General features: G+C 41.4%; 1 protein-coding gene across 2 annotated transcripts in view; it reads left to right on the top strand.

Moving 5' to 3' along the window:
* The first annotated feature begins 8,518 nt into the window (after nt 1-8,518).
* The window catches only part of ramp1 (receptor activity modifying protein 1), a 63,001-nt gene continuing 47,210 nt past the window's right edge, over nt 8,519-24,309 (top strand). Inside the window, exon 1 of one of the 2 annotated variants that reach the window (XM_026143664.2) lies at nt 8,519-9,140. In XM_026143664.2, coding sequence (XP_025999449.1) covers nt 9,083-9,140 — 58 coding nt within the window. In that variant the 5' untranslated portion in view covers nt 8,519-9,082. The remainder of the gene's footprint in view (nt 9,141-24,309) is intronic. The other variant, XM_026143666.2, reaches the window with a different exon arrangement.

Here is a 24,309-nt window from a genome sequence, read left to right as displayed (position 1 = left end):
TGATGTTACACTCACACCCCAGAGTGCCGTAGTGCTGGACAACAGTGTTAAAGTGCTTGTAGACAGGATCATTTACATTTTACAGAAACCTTTACAAACTGCATGACATGATCCGATTTGTGATCGTTCTGAAAGAGCATGAAATGATAATCCTTACTTTTCCAAAGAAGATTAAAAACACTGTTGAAATAAGGAATTTCATGATTTTCGCACAGCTGAGCAGGGACGTTTATTTCCTTTGAACCTTTTTATTGTCCCTTTACCTCCTTTTTTGGTCTCCATTGACTTTCGGAGGAACATCTGTCTCTTTAGGAACTGCTGATGTTCTGATCCTGTGAATCCTGTGGGATGGGGCCTCCACGGGTTAAGGGAAATCCTGTGTATGTTACTGATGGAGTTTGGAAGATTGGTCAGTTTTTCATATCTCTAAAGCTGTTCCTGAGCAGTTTGTGTGGTATGGAGGAGACCGCTGCCATCGGGGATGCTGTAGCTATGGAGATTGTGCGAGGACTGCACAATGTAGGTAGGTGGGAGGTGAATGCCAAGGCACAATGATTTCCAGCAGGACTTGCCATTGTGACAAAATCATCAGTGGCATTCAGTTTACCTGGTCGGGTGATCAGTTTATTGCCAGTTAAAGAGAACTTGTTGGTGAAATAGCTGCTGGCTGAATGAACACTGATCGCAAAGAGTGAGACAAATGAGGTTAAGGTGTGCGTGTGTGTGCGCGTGTGTGTGCGTGTGCGTGTGCGTGTGTGTACCTTTTTGACTTAGCGCCTCCATCAGAACATGGATGATGTCTTCTGTCAGAAAGCTGTTGGTATTAGCAGCGTAGTGGAGAGCAGAGCAGCCGTTATGGTCTCGTACCATCAAATCACTGATGAAGTTAAAAGACAGATGAAACAAATCTCAATATATTTTTTTGCACTTCTAGTGAACTCTAGTGAACATATTTAATACTTAAATCAGCATGTTGCTCGATGACAAAAGGCTTTAATGTTACCTGTCTACTGTATAAATATGAGCATGTATTTGTGCTTTCTTACGCAGAAACTCCCAGCAGTTCCTTGATGACCTCCACGGGTTTGTGCTCCCATGGCAGATGTGCTCCTAAGTCTTCAAACAGGTCGACGTCCCTGACAGCAAGCATCACAGCTGTCACACCGTCGCTGTTTGGAACATTCACATCCAGCCCGTCGGTCTGAAGCTGACACGTGCAAACACACACAAACACAAACACAGGGGGAAAAATTCTAAATTAAACTGCTGATATAACAAGCAGCACACTTTAGTGTCATCCATTTCCACCATTAGATGTTACTGGCCTCAATGTGTGTGAATTAGTTATTGTGAAGCAGTCAGATGGTACTAGTTAGCAAACAGACACTTCTTCACGGCTATGGGAGAATTAATTTGATGCTTTATAGGGAACTAAACACTAATGAAGATCTGTTTTCTCCTCGTCTTCCTTCCATTTTCTCATGTAGTCACCTCATGCAACATTTGATCACTTTTCCCATCCAGAGCCATCAGCCCCAGTCCCTGTTCTATAAATGCATCGTGTTCATATTCAGACTCTGTTCAATCCTCTTTCTCCCCATCTCTGCCTCATCGAGGTTGTCCATGGCATCTAATTCAAAATATTCATCAACCATCTGCTTTCTCCACTCCAGCCTTTTAGACTCTATCTCCTACATTTGTCTCAGATAATGCTCCACGATGGACCCTAACACCACAGAAACATTTCATCTTGCATGTTCACATTTCTTAAAACAGATTTTGGCCTTTTGTTCCAACTGATCTCTCTTTATTAAAACTGCACACGGAGTAACAAAGTGTTGCAGTGTGAAATGAGGCCATGAGGCTCAGACCGTACCCTGCATTCAGTGAGCTGTACTTTGTGCTGGAAATGTTTGTAACAAGTTAGAGTTTTGGAAAAATGAATTAAATAAGCAGCGACAGACCGACGTTTTAAATATAAAAGAATCCTGCATATGAAATACCCCAAACACCTGTGTGCTTCATAAATAAATAACCAAGGTGATATATGTAAGTTATTAGTTCATTCAGTTTATGTTTAATTCATAAATAAATAAATAAATAAACCTGTGTACTCAGCTGTCAGCATACCCAAACAGTGTGGGCTATTTCCAGTCATTTTACAAAAGCACCTGAGCGTTAGTATCACATTTCCAGATACACAAAGTCACCAAAGGACACACTAACAATGGCAGGCCTCTTTGCTGCTCTGAGCTGGTTATAATTCAGGAATGCATTTGGAAATGCCAAATTAAATGTGCCTTATTATTACATTACAGAATCACATATATATTTTCTCATGATTTTAGAGGTTTAACAACATTTTCAGTCTCAGAATCAAAACTTTTTTTGGTTCAACCACTGTTTAATCCAACGACGGCAAACTCATTTCAGTTGTGGGCCACGTGCAGCTCACTTTGATCAGAGGAGGGCTGGACCAGTGAAACTCTCCCTTTGTGCCAGTGTAGACATCACATGTTTAAAATCCCTGAAATAGCTTAACATAAGAAAAAGAAGTGCACTTTTAACAGTATTAACTTTTAAACACTTTTAACTGTTTTTTGACATGATAAATGTAAAATCTAAATGTATTTACAGTGGGGCAAAAAAGTATTTAGTCAGCCACCGATTGTGCAAGTTCCCCCACTTAAAATGATGACAGAGGTCAGTAATTTGCACCAGAGGTACACTTCAACTGTGAGAGACAGAATGTGAAAAAAAAAAATCCATGAATTCACATGGTAGGATTTGTAAAGAATTTATTCGTAAATCAGGGTGGAAAATAAGTATTTGGTCACCTCAAACAAGGAAAATCTCTGGCTCTCACAGACCTGTAACGTCTTCTGTAAGAAGCTTTTCTGTCCCCCACTCGTTACCTGTATGAATGGCACCTGTTTGAACTCATCATCTGTATAAAAGACACCTGTCCACAGCCTCAAACCGTCAGACTCCAAACTCCGCCATGGCCAAGACCAAAGAGCTTTCGAAGGACACCAGGAAAAGTATTGTAGACCTGCACCAGACTGGGAAGAGTGAATCTACAATAGGCAAGCAGCTTGGTGTGAAAAAATCAACTGTGGGAGCAATCATCAGAAAATGGAAGACATACAAGACCACTGATAATCTCCCTCCATCTGGGGCTCCACGCAAGATCTCATCCCGTGGGGTCAAAATGATCATGAGAACGGTGAGCAAAGATCCCAGAACCACACGGGGGGACCTGGTGAATGACCTGCAGAGAGCTGGGACCAAAGTAACAAAGGTCACCATCAGTAACACACTACAACGGCAGGGAATCAAATCCCGCAGTGCCAGACGTGTTCCGCTGCTGAAGCCAGTGCATGTCCAGGCCCGTCTGAAGTTTGCCAGAGAGCACATGGATGATACAGCAGAGGATTGGGAGAATGTCATGTGGTCAGATGAAACCAAAGTAGAACTTTTTGGTATAAACTCAACTCGTCGTGTTTGGAGGAAGAAGAATGCTGAGTTGCATCCCAAGAACACCATACCTACTGTGAAGCATGGGGGTGGAAACATCATGCTATGGGGCTGTTTTTCTGCCAAGGGGACAGGACGACTGATCCGTGTTAAGGACAGAATGAATGGGGCCATGTATCGTGAGATTTTGAGCCAAAACCTCCTTCCATCAGTGAGAACTTTGAAGATGAAACGTGACAACATGACAATGATCCAAAACACACCGCCCGGGCAACAAAGGAGTGGCTCCGTAAGAAGCATTTGAAAGTCCTGGAGTGGCCTAGCCAGTCTCCAGACCTCAACCCCATAGAAAATCTGTGGCGGGAGTTGAAAGTCCGTGTTGCTCGGCGACAGCCCCAAAACATCACTGCTCTCGAGAAGATCTGCATGGAGGAATGGGCCAAAATACCAGCTACTGTGTGTGCAAACCTGGTAAAGACCTATAGTAAACGTTTGACCTCTGTTATTGCCAACAAAGGTTATGTTACAAAGTATTGAGTTGTATTTTTGTTATTGACCAAATACTTATTTTCCACCCTGATTTACCAATAAATTCTTTACAAATCCTACCATGTGGATTCATGGATATTTTTTTTTCACATTCTGTCTCTCACAGTTGAAGTGTACCTCTGGTGCAAATTACTGACCTCTGTCATCATTTTAAGTGGGGGAACTTGCACAATCGGTGGCTGACTAAATACTTTTTTTGCCCCACTGTATTTATTTGTTCATTTTTATTGTTTTTTTTTTTTTACTGTGAACTCATTAAAAAGATTCTACAGTAGATGAAAAATCTGAAACATTTGTGTCATTTAATTGTTTATTAGTTACTTAATTACTTTGGTGTCGCGTGAGTGGCTATGGGGCGGGCCTTATTAGTATGAAAAGCTTATATAAAATAAACTTATTAAAATACAGTTAAAAGCCCAAAATCTATGTCATCCTTTACATTTTCCAAAGCCACACAGTGCGCAACAACTGCATGTGCTTTTGTAATGGGAGAAGATTGTTGCCCTTGTTGTGTTGTCTTTACTCATCTGGGAAATCCTTTGACTCTCAGGTGTGTGTGTGTGTGTGTGTGTGTGTGTGTGTGTGTGTGTGTGTGTGTGTGTGTGTGTGTGTGTGTGTGTGTGAAGTGAGCTTACCAGCAGGTGCTGTAAGGAGTGGAGGTCTCCCTGCCAGGCAGCCTGCAGTAGCTGCGCCTGGGGGGGCAGATGAGGCCTTGACATCCACCTCACCATTTCTTCCCGCAGCTCTGGCGGACTTATGTGGAGCGCTGTCTGCTGGCTGAAGTTGCACAAGGTCAGGTCAGCATCTGTCCTCAGGAGCTGCTGAACCACCTGTTAAACCCACCACATAAAAAACCTGAAACATCTCAAAAAAATGTGAAGCGTAGATGTGTCGTTTCTGTCAGTAAAAGGACTGTTGTTGCTCATTTTAGTGTAAACACCTTGTGGTTGGGTGTATTTTAAGAAAACATAAGTTTGAGTTATAATTGGAGAGTTTCCCTCCAGACAAGCCTGTTTTGAATGTCTCCCTCAGAGGATGCAGAGGAGCTATGTTAAAAAAAAGTTGCATAATCTCATGTGATCACAGCACTTTGTTGTTATTGAAAGGAAAAGTACGACGTGTTACGTGACAGAAACTGGTTTCGTCTACCCAACCAATCATATCCATCTGGTGCTTTCCAGGGCTGGAGTAGCCAGCTTACCAAAGCGGAAGCATGGTTACAATAGACATGTACTTGCCAAACTCTCTCTACCGCACACATGCACACGCCGTTACCTCGCTCATGGCACCGCGGCAGGCAGCGATAAGGGGAGTGCATCCTTGTTCCTTGTCTTCCTTCAGCTCTCCTTTCTGCACCCCATCATCAGTCTCACCCTTCTTACACCCTTTCACCATCTCCCAGTCAGACCTGTGTGAACACGAGCCAAAGAAAAGCACAGTGTCTGAGCTGTGAGTCAGGGCAGACTGCTACTTTCATCGTTATTTAGAGAAACAAACGAGGTGGAGAAATTATTGTAAACACACCGCTGATAGATATTACCAAGCACTTTCAGCTAGATGTCTTTGGCAGTCTCTGTGTCTGTGCGATTATTAGTGTGACATTAACCTTGTGATGTAAGTCTCTGGTGATCTAGTGCTCCCCGCAGAGACTAGACTCAGGGCAGAGTATGAAGTATTATGTCTCATTATTACTGCTAGCGATACACATCTTAGTGCATTATGGTACTACATAAACGCAGAGTTTGTGGAGCTAAATAATAATATTTCAACTTGTGTTGATCTGGAAACACTTCTGTGTTTCGGTGTGGTTATGTGTCACCACGACAGGAAGAACAAAATAGCCCAAAGTCTCAGGATTGACTACTTCATGAACAAAAAGTGTGTGTTTTTTTAGTAAACCACCTTATTTGACCATGTTCGCGCACGCTAACACTCCCCCCTAATGTAATGTGAAATCATTTTGTTTGTATATTTGTAAAGTAGAAATGTGTCTGTGAGGACTGAACTCCCTCTGGTTTAATGTTTGACAAAAGTAACAGTCAAAATGGATGAAGTGTCTAAAGCGAGTGCTGAGAGAAGGCTAATTTAAAAGTACAATAGAAAAAGTGCCTTGTACACATTTCCTGACATTAAACAGTTGTAAGTGGTGCTCATCTGTGTGAGCAGCATTAAGGGAAGACGATGATAATTGGAGTAAAAAGCTAAAATGAACTATTGTTTACTTACTGTTGTTTCATTTGTCTGAATCCACTTGTATATCTTCTCAAACCTTCTGTGGACGTTTGATCAGTGAACCTTTGATCTTTACTGCGCACTCTCCACTCGAGTATTTCCTCCACTTTCCTCTGTTTTGTCCTGCATGCCTTCTGCTGTACGTTTACATTTGGTTACCTTGGAGACAGTCAGACAGACAAGCTGTGGCTTTAAATGCTTTCAGTCTGTTTGTTGCCTGATGCATTAAATCTAAGTGAAACCACGAATATGATTTCTGTCTAGTGTGCTCGACGCAGTTAGACTGTGCATGTAGTAAAGTTTGCTTCTGCGCATGATCAGGCTTTGTTTTTGGAGAAGGGGAGAAATGCACAAGCAATCTTTTAACTCATCAAGCTCAACTAAACAGGGAGGCTGAAGAAACCTATAAGTGAGCACAATCATATATATATATCCAGTCTTTATATCCATAAATACGATACTGTATAATTAACATATTCTCTAAATGAGGCTTCAGGATGACTGCTTGTGCACATGGTGCTGTTTTAAACTCCAAACCTGCTCTTGTGTTGTTGGATTTTGTTGACATGGTTAAAACATGCTAGTCTGTATGTTCAGAGAGTACCTACGATTACAGCTGAATGTTCAGGTGTGAGCTTCCTTAATGACAGTCACACCAAACTGAGGTATAATCTAACGCTGTATTACTTCTCCACAGCAGCGTGAAAGTCTCTGCTTTTAACTTCTAGATGCAACTTTGTGTTGGTTTCAGTTTCAGCAGCAAACTGGATGGAACAGTTAATTCCTCCTTCTTTCCTATTATTCTGTCATTTGTGTATCACAAATAAACAAGACAGGTCAATAAGTGACTCTTAGGTCAGTCTGAGAAACTCTTCATTGTTCCTTTGAACTCTGACTTTGGTTCTGTCAGAGACCATATTCTGTGTCCTCTCACTTTGTTTTTGCAGAATGTTTGCTCTGTGATGTCATTTCCTCTGGACCTTTGCATTTCAGCTGAACAGATGGATGTGACTTTTTTCCCCGAAATTAATGCATTTGACTCCAGTTGTCTCCTCTTTAAGTCCCTGCGCTGGCAGCACAGCAGTGGCATCGTTGACCTTGTGTAAACTCTTTTTCTTCTGTTTTATCCTCCTGTCTGACCTTATCTGTGGAGCCCGCGGTGAGGGAATTGGGTCCTGACTCTGTCAGTGGGAGATGATTTGGCCACTTTCAGGTTTCCTTTCAGTCGTGGCACTTTCTGAATTTAAATTGTCTCTGAGCTTCTTCTGTAGTTCTGATATCATGATTTTACAAAGCCACACCTAAGGGAATGACATGAAGGCCTGTATAAATGCATATATGAGTCAGCTTTAGACCTTTTGATGACATTTTGTTTTGACACTTTAAAATACATAAAACATAAATGAAAACAAATAAAGAAAAAAACTTTCAGTAAATTTTAAAGTGCCTTTCCATAGAATATGAAGTTTTAATAAATACATGAGTAGGTTTATGTTTCTGCAGCTTCTGAATGTTATATTAATTAATGCTAAAGCTGCAAAGTAAAATCTGTCGCTTCTATTAATTTTATTTCTTTTAAAAAATATTCTTACTTGTACATATAAAAAATTTATAGAAAAAAAAAATACTGCAAATTAAACTATGCAACCACCTGAATCTGATAATGGCTATGAAAACAGCTTAAAGTGAAACAGTTTTTATCAGTGGCCTACATCTACACAAGAGGTGCAAATATACAATTATGAAGGAGAAAAAGAAACACTTATTTCACCAACTTTACCTCCTGAGGACTGGAGTTGTGATATTTGATGTAAATCGCTGTGTAACGCTCCATATGAACACTAGATGTCGCTGTTGGACAACTGCTCTGAACCCGTGCCACGCTTGAATCCGTACTCGCTGCACCTGTCCTCATCGCGTCACCACAGGCGGATGCACAGTGAATAGAATATAGTGAAGAGAATATAATTTTGTATAGAATCACAAAACTATACATTTCTTGTTTTTTTGGACTTTAAAGTTTATTGTTGCAGCTTCTTCAGATGGAACTCTGAACTCTGCAGACTCCTCTGTCTTTTAGTCGAGTTTTTATTTGCACCTGTTTATTTTCACGAGTTCTCTTCATAGTTTTTGATCATTTAGGATTTTTTTTTATTATTTGGATATATCGTTTATTGTTTATTTAAAGTAATAGATATATCTTTTACAGACTTCTGGGTTCTCTAATTTAACCAATCAAAGAGTGAGAAAAGAAGTACAGCTCCCTCCCCCTCCCTCCGCTCTTCCAAATCAGCCCCGCTCCCCCTTCCCGCACTGTTTGGGTCTGTCCGGTGTCCCCATCACTAACCGGGACCCATGTCCTCGGGGGGAAGCAGTGAACCCTGACACAGTCGCTCAGCTCCACTGGTTCCATACTGGTGCGTCCCGTTGCGCACGAGAGCGCTTGAACCAAACACCGCACGCTTCCAGTGACGTTTTTCGGATTTCTTCAGACCTGTGGACGGCTTGTTGGAGAGAGAGTTGCAACTTTACGACTCATTATGTTTCACGTCTGGATGACTCGGTGACAGGAGGACTCGGGGGAGTTGAGGTAGCCTACAGCAGGAACAAGGAGCAGCCTCGGCTCTCCCCCGAGCGGTTTGCGCAGGGTGACACAGTGAAGCTTTTATTGGGGCTGATTGACCGTGCGGCCGGATTACATGGGCTTCTTAAACAGCAGTTATTTATGATGCTACCAATTACTCGTTGAGCTCTTGTTAGTTGCCGTTCCCTTCACTTCCTCGCTTCCAAACTTCAGTCAGTGGATCGTTTTGAGAGCGACAGGATGGGCTCGCAAACCTGCACAGCTCTGCAGAAACAGGCGCTCCTGTGGTTCGTTATAGGTGAGTCCCACACACCGTGGTTTAACGGATGCTCTTCTGATTAAGGCACTCGAATATTTCTGGGCTAAACTATAAGTTTTGTTTGAAAAATATCACAAAGAAGATCCTAAAACGGAAAGAAAAAGACGCATCCTGCCAGAACAGTGTAAAAGAAACGGGTTTGGATGCACTTCTGTTGAACTCGCCTTCCAACCCGGTGCCATTCACGCCTTTTACTTACCTCAGACATGTGAAGGAAAATGAGAAGTTTTTGTTTCCTTTCAACATAAAATACGAAATCATGCCAGCGTTTCTCAAACTGCTTTTAATTGTAAGAATAGAATATAAAATATTTCAAACAGTTTTATATCAATTATAGGACGAGTGTTTCTCATAACATGATATGAGATTTATTACTGGACTACTGGAGGCTGAGTGGTGTGTAAACACGATAATCTCTGTTTAAACTAAAGCATAGCAGCGATGTTGGGAAGTGGCATGTTTCAGGATAGATGTGCGCGCTGGAGACTGCAGTTGGCTGAAAACTTTCCTTCTTTTTGAAAACAACCCAGAGAGTGAGACTTTAGTGAGATTAGTGAGAGTGAGGTTTATTAAAGTTTATAAACGGTTTAGATGTGCGGAACTGACTTTGTTTGGGCAGCTTTTCCTTTGTTTGGTTTGTTCTCAAATGATTAATACATTTTTAACATAATAATTTGTAAAAAAAAATTTTTTTATCTCAATAATGCACTGAATAAAAGTGTATTCTCTACACAACAAATCTCACAAGTTATCTTTTTAATTGTGGTGACTGTTTGTTTGGATGCTTATCAACTAAAACCAAGATGAGCTCAGGCAGGACACGACGCTCTGCTCTTTCCTTTAAACACACAACAACACACACATGATATTTGCATAAAACAAAACACTGGCCAACACAGCAGAGAATGCAAAGCTGCAAATCTGACTCGAACACAACAGTGAATCCCACTTTTAGGTGTCACAGCGTGCTCATAACGAAGGAACGACACTGTTCTATTACTGTGTTCCACTCAGTGTATTTCTCTAAACCACTGTGACACCATGTGCCTCTGTAGCGGGCACAATTTATTTTACTTTCTTAATTAAAACCATTGCTTTTGGCTTCCCAACAATGTTTAGGTGGCTGATGGTATCAAATTAACGTGCACGTGAATGGCAGGACCCAAGGTTTCCCTGCAGATGAGATTGTGACAGGATGATCGATGTTATTAATTTCACCTGTCGCCAGGTTTTAATGTTGTGCTTGGTCATCGCGTTTGCAGCTCTTTAAAGTTGTTGGTACAAACCTGTTGCTTGGTGAAGCGGCTCGCTAATCTTAGCAAAGACAGCCACCGAGAGCCTAACCAGAAAACCTCTGGTTAGGCTCTCGGTAAGTGCCACTATGTTTGTCAAAGACGAGATATGCCCATCAAGAGCAAAATAACAATAAGCAGAGTCCTGTTAGAGGCAGAAAGATTATGGGCATCTCATTCTGTATATGGATCACTTTTCCCCCTAACTTCATTCTCCCTCTTTCTCGCTGAGAGCACTCACATGTTCACGGCACTCGTAATTTTAGACTTATCATCAGATTCAGCTGACATAGTCTGAGACATAATGCTAACCACTGAATGCTTCACCCTTAGCTGAACTGTAATATGAAACCTGTCTGCTAACCCTGAACTAAATATTTGACACTGTGGTCGCTGTCCCTTCCTCGGGTGTTTTGAAGCTATGAGCTTGTCAGTGGAAAAAGAAAATGAACATCTGCACAGCTGAAATACGCACTGGAAATATGTGGCAAATGTATGCACGCTCAGACTGTGACAGTCTAACAGCAGCATTCAGGCAAGCTTCCTCTACTCTTTGTCTTTTGTTTCCTGTAACTAATGCTCTGTGTAGGTGTTTTATATTTACAGAAAGAGAAAGTTATGAATCATCGCAGTACCGCTGAACTGCCACATTACTGCTCCACAACATTTCTGTCTAAAATGGGAATTTCGAAAGTTTTCCTCCCAAAACTCACTTTTGTTAATATCTAACAGAACACTTGGAAATGGCAAATCAAAACAAACCCTGCTGTGGAACTCGCCACAGTCATTTGTGCCATGACAGAAGCATTTATTTCTTTTAATTTTCCATGCTAGTTTTCTTTCACCAAAGAGTGCAGAATGGATGAAGGGGAAGGAGTCTGTCACTCGTTCAAAAAGGGCCTGGCACATAGAGAGAAGCTTTAATCTTCTCTCTCTGACGTGATCGTCTTTCATCTGACGGCTCAGGATTTGATTTGAATCCTTTCAAACATTTTGCACACAGAAGCAACTCAGTCACAGTGAAATGTGAAATGACAAAAGGTAAACACTTTATAGAATGACTCAGGGGGGAAAACGTCTCTGACAATTTGGCCATATTCACTGAATATTTTATAAACAATCAAAATGGTTGACACAGTTTACACAAACTGAAGTATGAAGCTCAGATTGGATCAAAGAACGCCGCCTGTCAGGTCCCCGTAACCAAGATTGTGGGAGCTGCTCTCATAAATCTGGGTCTCGGGCGAGTTTTTAATCGACTCTTCATCCAAAGTTAAATATAATTATAATAGAGGAGAAGCCAGTTTTAATGAATTTCATTTTGGAGGCTTTATTCAGAATCAACTGGTCTTTCAGATTCATCTTGCTGGCCATTGCAACCGTTTCTCCTGCTGGCCACAGAGCGGTCCCAAGCCGAAGCTGCTATGAGACTTTAGCAGCACGAGTTAGCCAAAAATAATGGCTGTCTCTTTCCGAGCAGTTACTTGTTTACACAGTTTATTGGTGTTATTGTGTCCAGGCAACAAGCATACGTGGGAACGCCAAGGACACACAACATAAACAGTCCTGGGAACCATAATAAAGCTTTTTTTTTCACTAAAATGGTTGTAAAAACAGAGGAAGATAAAATGAAACTGCGACACAGAAGCTGAAATAGATATGAACTCAACACTAATTTATTACCTCGTAAAAATGATGAATGGAACACGACAATTGTTTGTGGTTGGATAACAACTCGCTTAAATCTTGTGGAACATTTGTGGCTCATCATGATTGCTAAACGCTGCGAACAATTTCAAATGTGTGCATCTGCTCTTTGTTTTGATAGTTTGCATATTTTGTTTTTAAATCTGCAAAGACTGTTTAAAAGTGATGCTGGGGATGGACCAGTCCATCTATACCAGGCAGGCAGCGCTAACATATAGACACAGACATCCATTTGCACCTGTGAGCAATTTAGCAATAAATAAATGACACGTTAACTGCAATAACCAGCAATAACCACTGTGCTGCCACATACTGTCCAGTCATTAAGCAAAATTAATAAGACGGATATGCTAATTATGCAATTTTACTGATAGTAATTGATAGTACTGAAAAGCTAGTGGGGTGGCTGTAGCTCAGGAGGTAGAGCAGGTCATCTACTGGAAGGCTGGTGGTTCCATCCCCCCAGCTCTGCATGCCAAATATCCTTGGGCAAGATATTAACCCTAAGTTCTCCAATGCATGCATCCAAGTATGAAAGTTAGTAAGCACTTAAAATCATAAAAAAGTGAATGCGGCATGTTGTATTAAGCGCTTCGAGTACTCTTTCAAGTAGAAAAACGCTCGATAAGAATCAGTCCATTTACCATTGTTTTAAGTATGAATTTGGCCTATAGCAGATGCAGACACTGATATCGTTTCTGTTTGTGTATCACGTTTTTTTATAACTATTTCTTGTCTCGTGCCAAGAAAATAAAGAAATCTTCTTTCTACGCTGACGTGAACAACAGAATCGTCAACAGCTGACATTTCCAAATGCATCGTTGCTTGGCGATTGGCCCATATCGGTCAACAGAGCCAATATTGGCCAATAGCAACGTCCAGCCAAGTTATCAGTCTTCACTTAAACCCGACAGCTGGTATGAAGTGTTTGTGCTGATATGTGCTGCTGTGCGTGATGGTCCGAGCCGCCCTGTCATGTTTTTTTAGAAAGATGAGGCTCTTTCCTGGCAAAACTTCCACATGAGTCATACTTGTTATTTTTTTAAATTGTGCTGTTTTTGAACTTTAACATTTAGCATGCTCGCTGTAACCTGTGGAGTCTGAGATGTGTTTCATGTTTTATACAGTTTCTCTGAGCTTTGCATGGTCTGACCTTGGTGTCGGTTTGCTGGGACGTCCACTTCTGGGTAGACTGATGACTGTTGTGAATGTTTTCCACTCATGAATAATCTTTCTCACTGCAGGATAATGGACTTCAAATTGTTTGGAACTGGCCTTTTAGCCCTTCCAGATTGATGGGCAGCAACAATTGCTTCTGTAAGGTCATTGCTGATGTGTTTCTTTCTTGGGATTGTGTTTACGCACACCTGAATGCTCCAGACCAGCAAACTACCCAAAACCTCTGATGCTCACACTTGCTGATGATCAACGAATCAAGTGCATGTCAGGAGGAGCACCTGGCTGTACTCACCCTCTTAATTCCTACAGAAGCAGTAAGGGTGCACTTAGTTTTCCACACATATTGGCTCAGTTTTTCCCAAATAAATAAATGACACGGTAACCTCTTACAGAACCAGATGGTTTTTTATTAAGTCCTGATATGAAAATCTTTAGTATTTAAAAAAGATGTAAATTCTTTTGACAAGAAACCATTTTCTTTAGTATGATTTCAGCAAATGTTTATCCCACCACCTGAAGGAGAAAGCAGAATTTTTAGATGATGAAATTCTGCCTTTTTCTTCAGCAGATAAGCAGTTTGCTTCATCAGTGTGGAAAGGTTTATCCGTCCAGTGAGATGTTGTGTTCGGTTGGCTGACATCCACGAGCCCCAGCAGGCACGGATCTTTTTTGATGCAAGAGTGTGAACACAAGGGAACACAAGGGGGTGAGAGACAGAAAGAGCACAAGTTCGACCCGACTGCTCCAGACACCTTTTCAGCAGTCTGTGATGCTGCCACCAGAGACAATAATGATAATATTTCTGTCAGGTTTTCGCCTCGCTCCTCAGCTGAGCTATCAAATATCTGGATAGATTGTGCAAAAGCTTTTCTGTCTCCGTTCTGCTTGGACAGGGTGCGTATTTCTAATATGAAGGACTCAAGGGAGCATTTTTAAGAAGCTTCATAGAGCAGCAGATAGCGGGGGAGGCGAGCAAGAGCTCGAATCGCTTTAACGAGACAGAAAGAGATAAGCGAGGTAGGTGTGGCCCGGCTGTGAAAGTTTTAATCGCGCTGATTTAGAATTGTGTCTGTTTTGTAAAGTGTGCGTTTGGTGTGTGTCTGTGTGCATCCTGTGCAACAAGCCCGCCCACTGGACCTCAGCTAATTAGATAGATGGTGAATGAGCCAAAGACAGCCAACAAAAGTAGCCATGCCCTGTTTGATGGAGCTGTTTTTCATACGGTTATCTAATAATCATGCGTAATACTAGATAACTTCCCTCGTGCACTTCTTCATCTGTGTGAGTTCATCTCCTTCTGCGGCTTCTCTATTTATAAGGAAAGTTAAGATATCCTCTTTCTGATTAAATAACTCTGCCTCACGCTTCAGTGGGATGTCTTCAAGCGAGCAAAGCTCACAATTAGGGCTGGGCCATATCATACTGTTCACGGTAATACCGGTATAATGTTCGGCAACGACAAGAAAATGAAATATCGCGATAGAATATGGGTAAAACGCGCATGCACAGTGCCTTTGTTTTCATATGCACATGGTGGAAAAAGCATGGCGGCGACGCAGAATGAGAAGGATGAAAGCGGATCGTTGAATGAAAAAGATGAACCAGAATTGGTTTGTAAAAATGTTGCAACTTCAGTTTTGTGGAACTGGTTTAGCTTTCGTCCGTCAGATACAAAACAAAGCACTATTTTTGGTAGAGCATACTAGCAGGCCGTCGTTATTACCGTGTTTTTTGGAAAAATCGTCAGTGCCCCTTACAATCCCGTGTGCCTTATGTATGAATTCTGGTTGTGTTTACTGACCTCGAAACGATTTTATGTACACGGCGCTGGAAAATCTGTCAAATGTTTTAGTATGACTTTGCTAAGCTACGAAGCCGCACCGCTTGATGGATTGTCGGAGCATTACGGCTATCGTAGGCAGGAGCCTCGCGGAGTGATACGTACTGTGCTTCAACATAATATTACCGTATTGTGTGTGTATAACCTCTTTTTAAGTTTTGTGGATATTATACATGGTTATGCTGAGGATATGTCGGCCACTTTCCACTGGAAATGCCTTTTGGTTAAACTGTCAGCAAGGAATTTGCATTTGCACTGTTACATTTTTATATAACTTTAATGCACATAAAAAACAGCTGCTTGTTTAAGTGAAAATACATTGATGGGTTTTCTTTGCACTAATAAAGTTGTGGAGTTGTAAAGTGTTTTGTCTAGTGTCAATTATATCGTCAGTTATATCATTATCGCAAATTTTCAAATGTATATCGTGATAAATATTTTTGGTCATATCGCCCTGCTCTACTCACAATGGGAAACACAGATAATAGCCCAAGGCCCCTCTTATGCACTCCATATGAGTGTTTCCAGTATTTAGCTTTTCAAATCTCCTTGTAGTACAGAAAGCTGCAGCAAAAGCAGTTTACTGTACCAGAGTCAATATGTGCTAACCCATGGAAGGCCTATTTTTAACTTTTCTTTCGAGAGCCCATTTAACACTCGTTTGAGAGGATTAGTGAGCCTAAAGGCTCTGCCATAATTGGCGAGCAGTAGGAACAGATCCGTGTTTGCCTACAGTTTTTACGAGAGGGGATCTGAAGAGGTGCAAAGTGTCAAGGATCACTAACGATCAGATCTTCTTAATTAGCTGTAGGATCGGTGGTTATGCAAGAGAGCAGCCATCTTTCTGGTCGGGGGTGCTTTTCTAATGAATAGGCTGCCTGTTTGTGTTTGTGTGTATGTGAGCGAGCATTCACAGTCCATTTAATTCAGTTGTTGAACCCACTCTCCAAACCGAATGCTGGTATCGATTCTGTTTTCCATTTCCATAAAGCTGGCCGATGACACGCAGTGATGAATGATTTTTGAAAGTTCAGGTGTTGGCATTTCTGTCTGATTATTCTTTTGCTATAGCAAAATATAGCTGAGGTCAGAACTGTAGAAGGTAAAAGAAGGCCAATTTCAACAGTACGTGTCAGTTTTTCTACATGATAAAAAAAATGCTGCTGTGGTAAATAAATGAAATCTGTCAGAATGAAGAAATTAATGGGTAGAATTACAGGAAAGGTTCTGGCAGCTAATTGGCCAGATTTCTCTATATCCTGTACCGTTGACCCATTGTGGGAAAAAAAGGAGACTTTTCTGTCATTTAACTATTTATCTGTTACTTTCGTGTAGTATGAATGGCCATAGAGAAGATCTTAATCAGTAGAAGAAGATGTAAAACATATAAAAATACCTTTAAATCCCCAAATCTATGTCCGCCTTCACATTTTCCAAAACCATCCAGTGGGCTGGACTGGAGTCTTTGCAATCACCCGTTGTGAGGGATAAATGAGTATTCGCTGAGCAGTTGCAAAAAGCTGAGGGGGTTGATGGTCAAAGCTCCAGATGGGTCGATAAGTGACCCACCTTTCACAAGGGAAAACATGTTGCCCTACTGGCTGTCAAAAACCTTGCAATTGTTTTGGTTACTATTTCTGTGGTCGCCAACTGAGTGGAAGTGAGGACTGTACCAACCGTGGAAATCTGTTAGCAACCAAAGGAGGTTTTTGGTGCACCACTTTCTCTGCAGTCGACCTCCAGGAGCCACTGCAGGCTAGCCTGAGAATACACATTTAGTTTGTGTCGTTATCCAATACAGTGGACAAACTTTGGGCAACGTGTGCAGGACATCATGAATCATGTGCATGTCAGTGCGTGTGTAGAAATCGCTGTGGTCAGGAAAAATATGCTGTTGTGAGCTCTTGGCAGACAACATTATTATATCATATTATCCACAAATAATGTGGTTTTAGCTGGTTTATTAGACAACAATGAGGTTTCTGTACATCTGACACAAATCAACATCCGCATTCATTTAGAGTTAGATGTCTGCAAATTATTATAAAATGAACATATTTATAATTTCAAGCCAATTTTAGTCAACATTTATTCATTACTGTTGAAAAGTGAACAAGAAGAGTTTTTGGAGCATTGCATTAGATTACTTTGATTTCTCAAACTAACATTTATATTTTTAATCAAGTTTCATTTACAAGGCTTAATTGCATTTGGTTTTGTAGACTAAAATCTGTGTTGAGAAGCGTCATAGGGGTTTGAGTGTGTCGCTGACAGACGATCCATTATGAAAAAGAATCAGAAAGTGTGAACATAACTCCTCTTCCTCTTCTAGTCCTCGAACTAAGAAACAGAGAGCAGGTTTCACTGCCCATTTGTCTGGCCCAACACTCTCATATATTACATTTAACCTCACAGAGCAGTGACATAGTAAGCCTGTCGCAGCGGCTCACTCAGCCAGTGAATCAGGCTGCAGCTTTCTTTTGAAGATTTTTTTCCCTCTGCGGCATTTCTGCTTCACATGACGATACGTCAAAGTGGTCATGTGCAGGATCCAAGCCCACGGCATCAAGCGCCTGAGACGTAGCAGTCATGTAATGCCACCAACAAGCCTGAAAGCTATTTCTCCAAACATTTATCCTACCAGGCTGGTCAAATAGTAACACATTGGTATTTATAGTAATGACCTGAGGTAGAAGTGGCTGAGTGATGGGACACGCAGTGCATGCTTTTTGTGCTCAGGAGCTCTCTTACAGGAAAACTGCTGAGCTGCTGGCACATTTTATGGTTTCTGGGGTTAAGAAGCTCTACTAAAATCTTCTGCTGGACTTCACTCACACAGAATTATCTTTTACCATGGATTCCAACTTTGTTTGACAGTCCTCTGACTCTTTCTGTGGTCTATGTTGAAATACACGTTTGATTTGGACATTCTTGTGTGACCAGAATGAATCACAACAACTTTAATTATCCGCTTAAATTTCCCAATACACAGTGCTTTTGTTTATCCCAGCATTCATGTGAGGCTGAAGACAATTCCATCGGCAAATAAGCAAACTTGAACTCACAAAGCTGAGACGGTGGACATGAGAAAATCGTGTCTATGCACTTTAGTCTGTCAGTTTGGACAGCTGTAAAAAAAACATCTGTAGGATCTTAAAATTGTTCAATACAGGACAGATGTGCTTGAACACTACAAGCACCTCTGGTAGCTGTGAAGCTTTTTCTGAGGCTCCAGATCACTGACAGATGGCTCATCAGATACAGAACCAGTCAGAGACACGCTGCTCGGTCCTTCCTGAATGATCCTACGACCCCCTGATCTAAATCCATAACTCTTTTGTCTTATCACTGCTGAGGATTAGTTTGCTGCTAATGTTACAACTTTATCTCACATGGCAGAGTACATATAGAACTTACTTTCAGTATTTTCTTATTTTCAGTCCAGATAATGTTTTTATTTTTAATAAGGGTGCTATATAAAACTGTTTTATCAAACGTCAGAGTTTTCAGTAGTTCATGAACAATAGGATCCAGTCAGTGCTGCGTGCCTGTGATGATGGTATTAGGAACATCATAATGAGCCAAAAGCAGAAATAAAAAACATCTGAAAGCAAGAGTTTAGGGCAGCCTGAAGACGGCTTACTATTATTGAAAGTTTTTCCCCCTGGGATTAATAATTTATTCTAATTCTAATTCTTACTGACTCTCAGGGAAACTCGCACATGTAGTGGATTTATTTGAAACTTTACCCATTTTTAATATGAGCTATTAAATGTGAATACATTTAACTGTGTGTTCACTCACTGACCACTGATCGAATTAGCCAATCACATGGCAGCAACCCAGTTCCTTTCGTCATGTAGACGTGGTCAAGACTAACAGAGCATCTGAATAAATAAACAAAGGTGATTTAAGTGACTTTGAACTGGATGGCTGTTAGTCCCAGACTAACTGGTCTATTTTAAAAGCTGGGATTTTCCCACACAGCCATCTGTAGCGTTTACAGAGGATCATCCATGAAAGACAAGATATCCAGTGAGTGGCATTTCTGTGGGTGAAAATATCCTGTTGATGCCAGAAGTTGGAGGAGAAAAGCCAGACAGCTCCGGGCTGATAGGAGGGCAACAGTAACGCTCTGAACACACAACCTGGCAAACCTTGAAGCAGATGAGCTAGAGCAGCAGAAGACCAGACTGGATGTGGATGTGCCACTGACATCGAAATCATGTCATGTCAGTAAAGACCAAAGATAATAAGGAAAAAACATAATCTCCTTTACTTTCTAAGAAATTATTTTTGAAAACACAGTACACTGATCTGTGTCAGTGAAATGCATATTTTGCCTAGCTAGCTAGCTCCTGTGTTCACTGAGATATTCAACATCTCTTTATCTCAGTCGGTGATCCCCACATGCTTCAAAGAGTCCATCATTGTTCCTGTCCCGAAGAAACCCCACCCTGCTTCTCTCAATGACTATCGCCCTGTAGCCCTCACCTCAGTAGTGATGAAGTGCTTTGAACGCCTGGTCAGAGACTTCATCATTTCTTCACTACCAGACACACTGGACCCACTACAGTTCGCTCCAAATCGTTCCACAGACGATGCCATCTCTCATCTCCTCCACACATCACTCACTCACTTGGACACTAGAAGGGGGAATTATGTTAAAATGCTCTTCATAGACTACAGCTCTGCATTTAACACCATAATTCCCTCCACACTCACCACCAAGCTGGAGCATCTGGGACTCAGCTCATCTATGTGTCAGTGGATCTCCAACTTCCTAACTGGCAGACCACAGGCAGTAAGGATGGGCGGACATGTCTCAGCCTCCACCACTCTCAGCACTGGAGCCCCCCAGGGGTGTGTTCTGAGCCCCCTGCTGTACTCTCTGTACACATATGACTGTGTGGCCACTACCAGCTCCACCACCATCATCAAGTTTGCTGACGACACCGTCGTGGTGGGCCTGATCTCTGATAACAACGAGACGGCCTACCTGAAGGAGATTAGGAATCTGGAGAACTGGTGCCAGAGGAACAACCTCCTTCTAAACATCAGTAAGACAAAGGAGCTGATAGTGGACTTCAGCACTAAGCAGGAGAGGAACTACCAGACCCCCGTCATCAACGAGTGCTCAGTGGAGAGAGTGGACAGCTTCAAATACCTCGGAGTTCACATCACGCAGGACCTGTCATGGTCCTGTCACATCAACACCGTGGTGAAAAAGGCCCGACAGCGTCTCTACCACCTCAGACGCTTGAGAGACTTCCAACTGCCCTCCAAGGTGCTCAGGAACTTTTACTCGTGCACCATAGAGAGCATCCTGGCGGGAAACATCTTAACCTGGTTCGGGAACAGCACCATGCAGGACAGACGAGCTCTACAGAGGGTTGTGCGGTCAGCTGAGCGCACCATCCGCTCCGAGCTCCCTGACCTGCACTCAATCTACAGCAGGCGGTGCCGGACCAAGGCCAGGAAGATCGTGAAGGACCTCAGCCATCCCAACAACAGACTGTTCTCTCTGTTGAGGTCAGGAAAGCGATTCCGCTCCCTGAAGACCAACACAGAGAGACTGAGGAGGAGCTTCTTCCCGCAGGCGATACGGTCTCTCAATCACACCACCACACAGTACTGACCCACACATATGGTTCTTACACACACACTGGACTTTCTGGACATTGTTTTTGCACAACACTGGTCACTATATTCTTCATTTCCAGTTAATACTTGTACAGCTGCTGTTATTGTGTATATATTTATTTATATTTAGATTTCTTCATACATTCTTATATAGTTCTATATTGTGTATTTTGTTGTACAGTTATTTTATTTTCAACTTTAATTTATATATTTTATCTTATTCTTCCCAGTTAAATTTACCCTTCATTCTAATTTGTGTTGTACAGTTATTTCATTTTTAACCTTAATTTATATTTTATTCCTTCCTAGTTAAATTTACCCTTTTTAATTTTTCATATTTATTTCCTATCTTATTCATAGCCTTTTCCTTTTTTGTTTTCTTTAGGTCACGAGCAGTTGTCCAAGCATTTCACTACATATCGTACTGTGTATGACTGTGTACGTGACAAATAAAATTTGAATTTGAATTTGAATTTGATACTTTTTTTAAGTAATGTGATGTGAAGTAATGTGGTAATCTTGATGCTGTATGTTTATTGCATTTATATTTTGTACATTTTTACAGTGCAGGTGCACATACAGGTATAGAAAAGGTGGGTTTGCATTTGCTGAGAAGAGCTTTGCTGGCCAGTCTTCCTCCACCTTAATAGGCTTTAAATAATACATGTAGCATTTCGGGGTGAGGATTTCTGGTGGCGTTTGGTTTCCGCACAGATCGTTTGATCTGTGACCTTTAATTCCTCAGTTCTGTTTGTGACAATGGCTTCAGATTTCCCAGCCTTGCAGTGTTGCAGTTAACGCTGCGGATTAGATTTTTACAGCCATTTCATCCATGAAAATCCTCTCTCATAGGTCAAAATGTAAAATAACCCACGTTAGAAATTTACGTCGGGTTTTCCGTAAAGGTTGCAACTGGGAAAAAAAACTCTATTAAGGTTGAATTACACGCTGGAGCTCAAATGAATCGCCTTCCATGAGCCCTTTTTTAAACTGTTTCCCTCTTTAGTGTTTGTGATGCATAACTCACCGATTTACTGAAGGGGATTTAATGTCAAATTGAGCGAGTCAGGGCAGAAAATCCCAAATTGGACCAAATGAGAGCAACGTGTTTTGCACATTTTGGAATTTGGACATGTAATTGCAGCTAATTTGCCTGTCATGCAATGGAATTAAACATGAAAGTAAATCAAGATGCAGAAATATCCTTACGCCACTGTAACGGTTACACAGTGTTGAAATGAATATTGATTATATATGGGAGACATTTATGCTTTACTTCACACAAGACCACATCAACCAGCTATAGTAATAAAAAGCCAAATCCAGAGGGTGTAAATTTCTTCTCTGTGAGTGATCAAGTCAAGGCAGATCTAAGCCGCAGTTTCAATAAAACCAGCATCCCTTCGGACGAGGTGAGATGAGTTTAATCTCACGCCACGCTGTAGCTCTGCGGCTGCTGGTAAATCTGGACAAATAGCCCGCTGCTCCACAGTGATCACCTGATTTAACAGCTCATCTGTTCTGCGATCCCCCTGCTTCATATATCATTTTTACTTCAGGTAACAGAGGTACAACATTACCTTCATCATCCTTCACCTTTAGTTCATTAGAGTCATTCAGAGTTTGCCATATGGAAATGAGCTTAATTGATAAAAGCACTCACCCCATCCTCTTAGTGATTTTAGAGAAAGGTTCTCACAAAACTGTAAACAAAAATATCAATAAAGCTAATTTCTTTTTATATAATGAGACTTAAAAACAAAATTAGACGATGTTTACTCATCCTCTAAAGCAATCAGTCCTAGGTGTTCTGCAGTGAGATGAATGAAAAATGGCAGAGAGAATTGAATGTGCACATTTCACACAATAAATACAGTGAAGCACAAACTAACGGTGCTTTTCTCTCTCAGGTAAAACTCCACCAAAGATGCTGGAACTGGTTTCACACCTTGCTTTTTTGTTTGTTTCTTTGTGAAAGACATACACAGAGACATGCATACATAGCTCAGCTTTTGTTTGGCATAATTTTGTACTTCTGGGGAACATGAAAGTGATTGCTTTGACATTAATCATGAAGACATGAGTGCAACAACACACCCACTGCTGTGAAAATGGAGAACATCTTTGGATAAATCCAACACCGGGGAAAAAATAGCATTAAGATACGATGCAATTTTTCACCGCAGGGGGAAAAATGCATGAAGCTGTCTTCTTTCTTACCTCTCCACATTTGTCTGTTGTATAGTTGTTCATGACGGGTGTGTGTGCACTTATGGATTTGTGTGCGTGTTTGTTTACGCCTGTCTTGGATATACATCTGCGCATTTGCAAAGCAGCAACCCAGTTTTAACTGTTACGCCTCAGCAGCTAATGAGCATCACTCAGGCGCCGCTAGTAAACGAAGCGTGTCCGAGTGTGCATGCGTGTCTTTGTGTGTCTGCGGTTGTGTTGTGTTGTCTTGCAACATGGAGCCAATATTTCAGCACCTTGGTATGAGCTGCAGTAGGTGCCACATGCACACACGTGTTAGCTCATGCTGTCATGCTTGACACCCACAAACCCACAAAACTCAAAAGGATCAGCGTCCACCTCGCGTACGTGTGAACACGTTCGTGTATTAGACTAGAATAGAATAGTCCTTTAATTGTCCCACAAGGGGAAATTTGGGTGTAACAGCAGCAAGAAAGACACATATACAAACAAACAGTACACAAGACAAAGAACAGAAACATACACAATTTTTACATATTTACCCATGCTCTCCCTTATAACAGAGCAGCGCCCTGAAGCAAAACACTCAGTGCTCAGTTGTGTTAATGTGCCAACAGGTCGTTGTGCATCTACAGCGTATTTAAGGAAGTAACATGAGTGGGATAAAGAAACTATACCAGTCTCGTGGCTTTGGAGAAAATCAGTGAGCTGTCAGCTTTAACAGCCTTTGAATGCTTATAAGTACAATGAAGATATTAAAAACGAGTTCTCCCCCTTAAAAACAGGAAATGCTTATGTTATGATGTGTTTCCTACTACCTCAGAGAGAGAGCCGTATGTTGACTGGAATTATATTACCATGTGCCAAGTGATAGATGCTGCTGGTGGAACTGGATGTGTCTTCCCATTAAACTATAAACATTAAGACTCTCGGGAAGCGTGTGTAAGTTATTCTCATAAAAATTTACACCGATCATAAAATATCTTAAAGTACTGCACCTCTCAAATTTATTCAGCGCCAACATCCTGACATAAACTGTTACATGGTGCAACAACATGAATACATTCATAAGTGTGGAATCGAACAGCGGCGTGCAAACACACATTATACGGTACATATCCTATCAGACAAAAGTAAGATAAGATAAGATAAGATAGAACTTTATTAATCCCTCGGGTGTGTTCCTCTGGGAAATTCGACTTCCAAAAAAAGCACAGCAACGACCGAAGTAGCTCTGCCTGAGACCGTTGCACATATCCAAAAGGAAATAATGCCA

The sequence above is a fragment of the Astatotilapia calliptera genome, chromosome 16 (genome assembly GCF_964374335.1).
Source record: "Astatotilapia calliptera chromosome 16, fAstCal68.1, whole genome shotgun sequence".
NCBI lineage: Eukaryota > Metazoa > Chordata > Actinopteri > Cichliformes > Cichlidae > Astatotilapia > Astatotilapia calliptera.
This window is presented reverse-complemented; position numbering and strand designations above follow the sequence as displayed.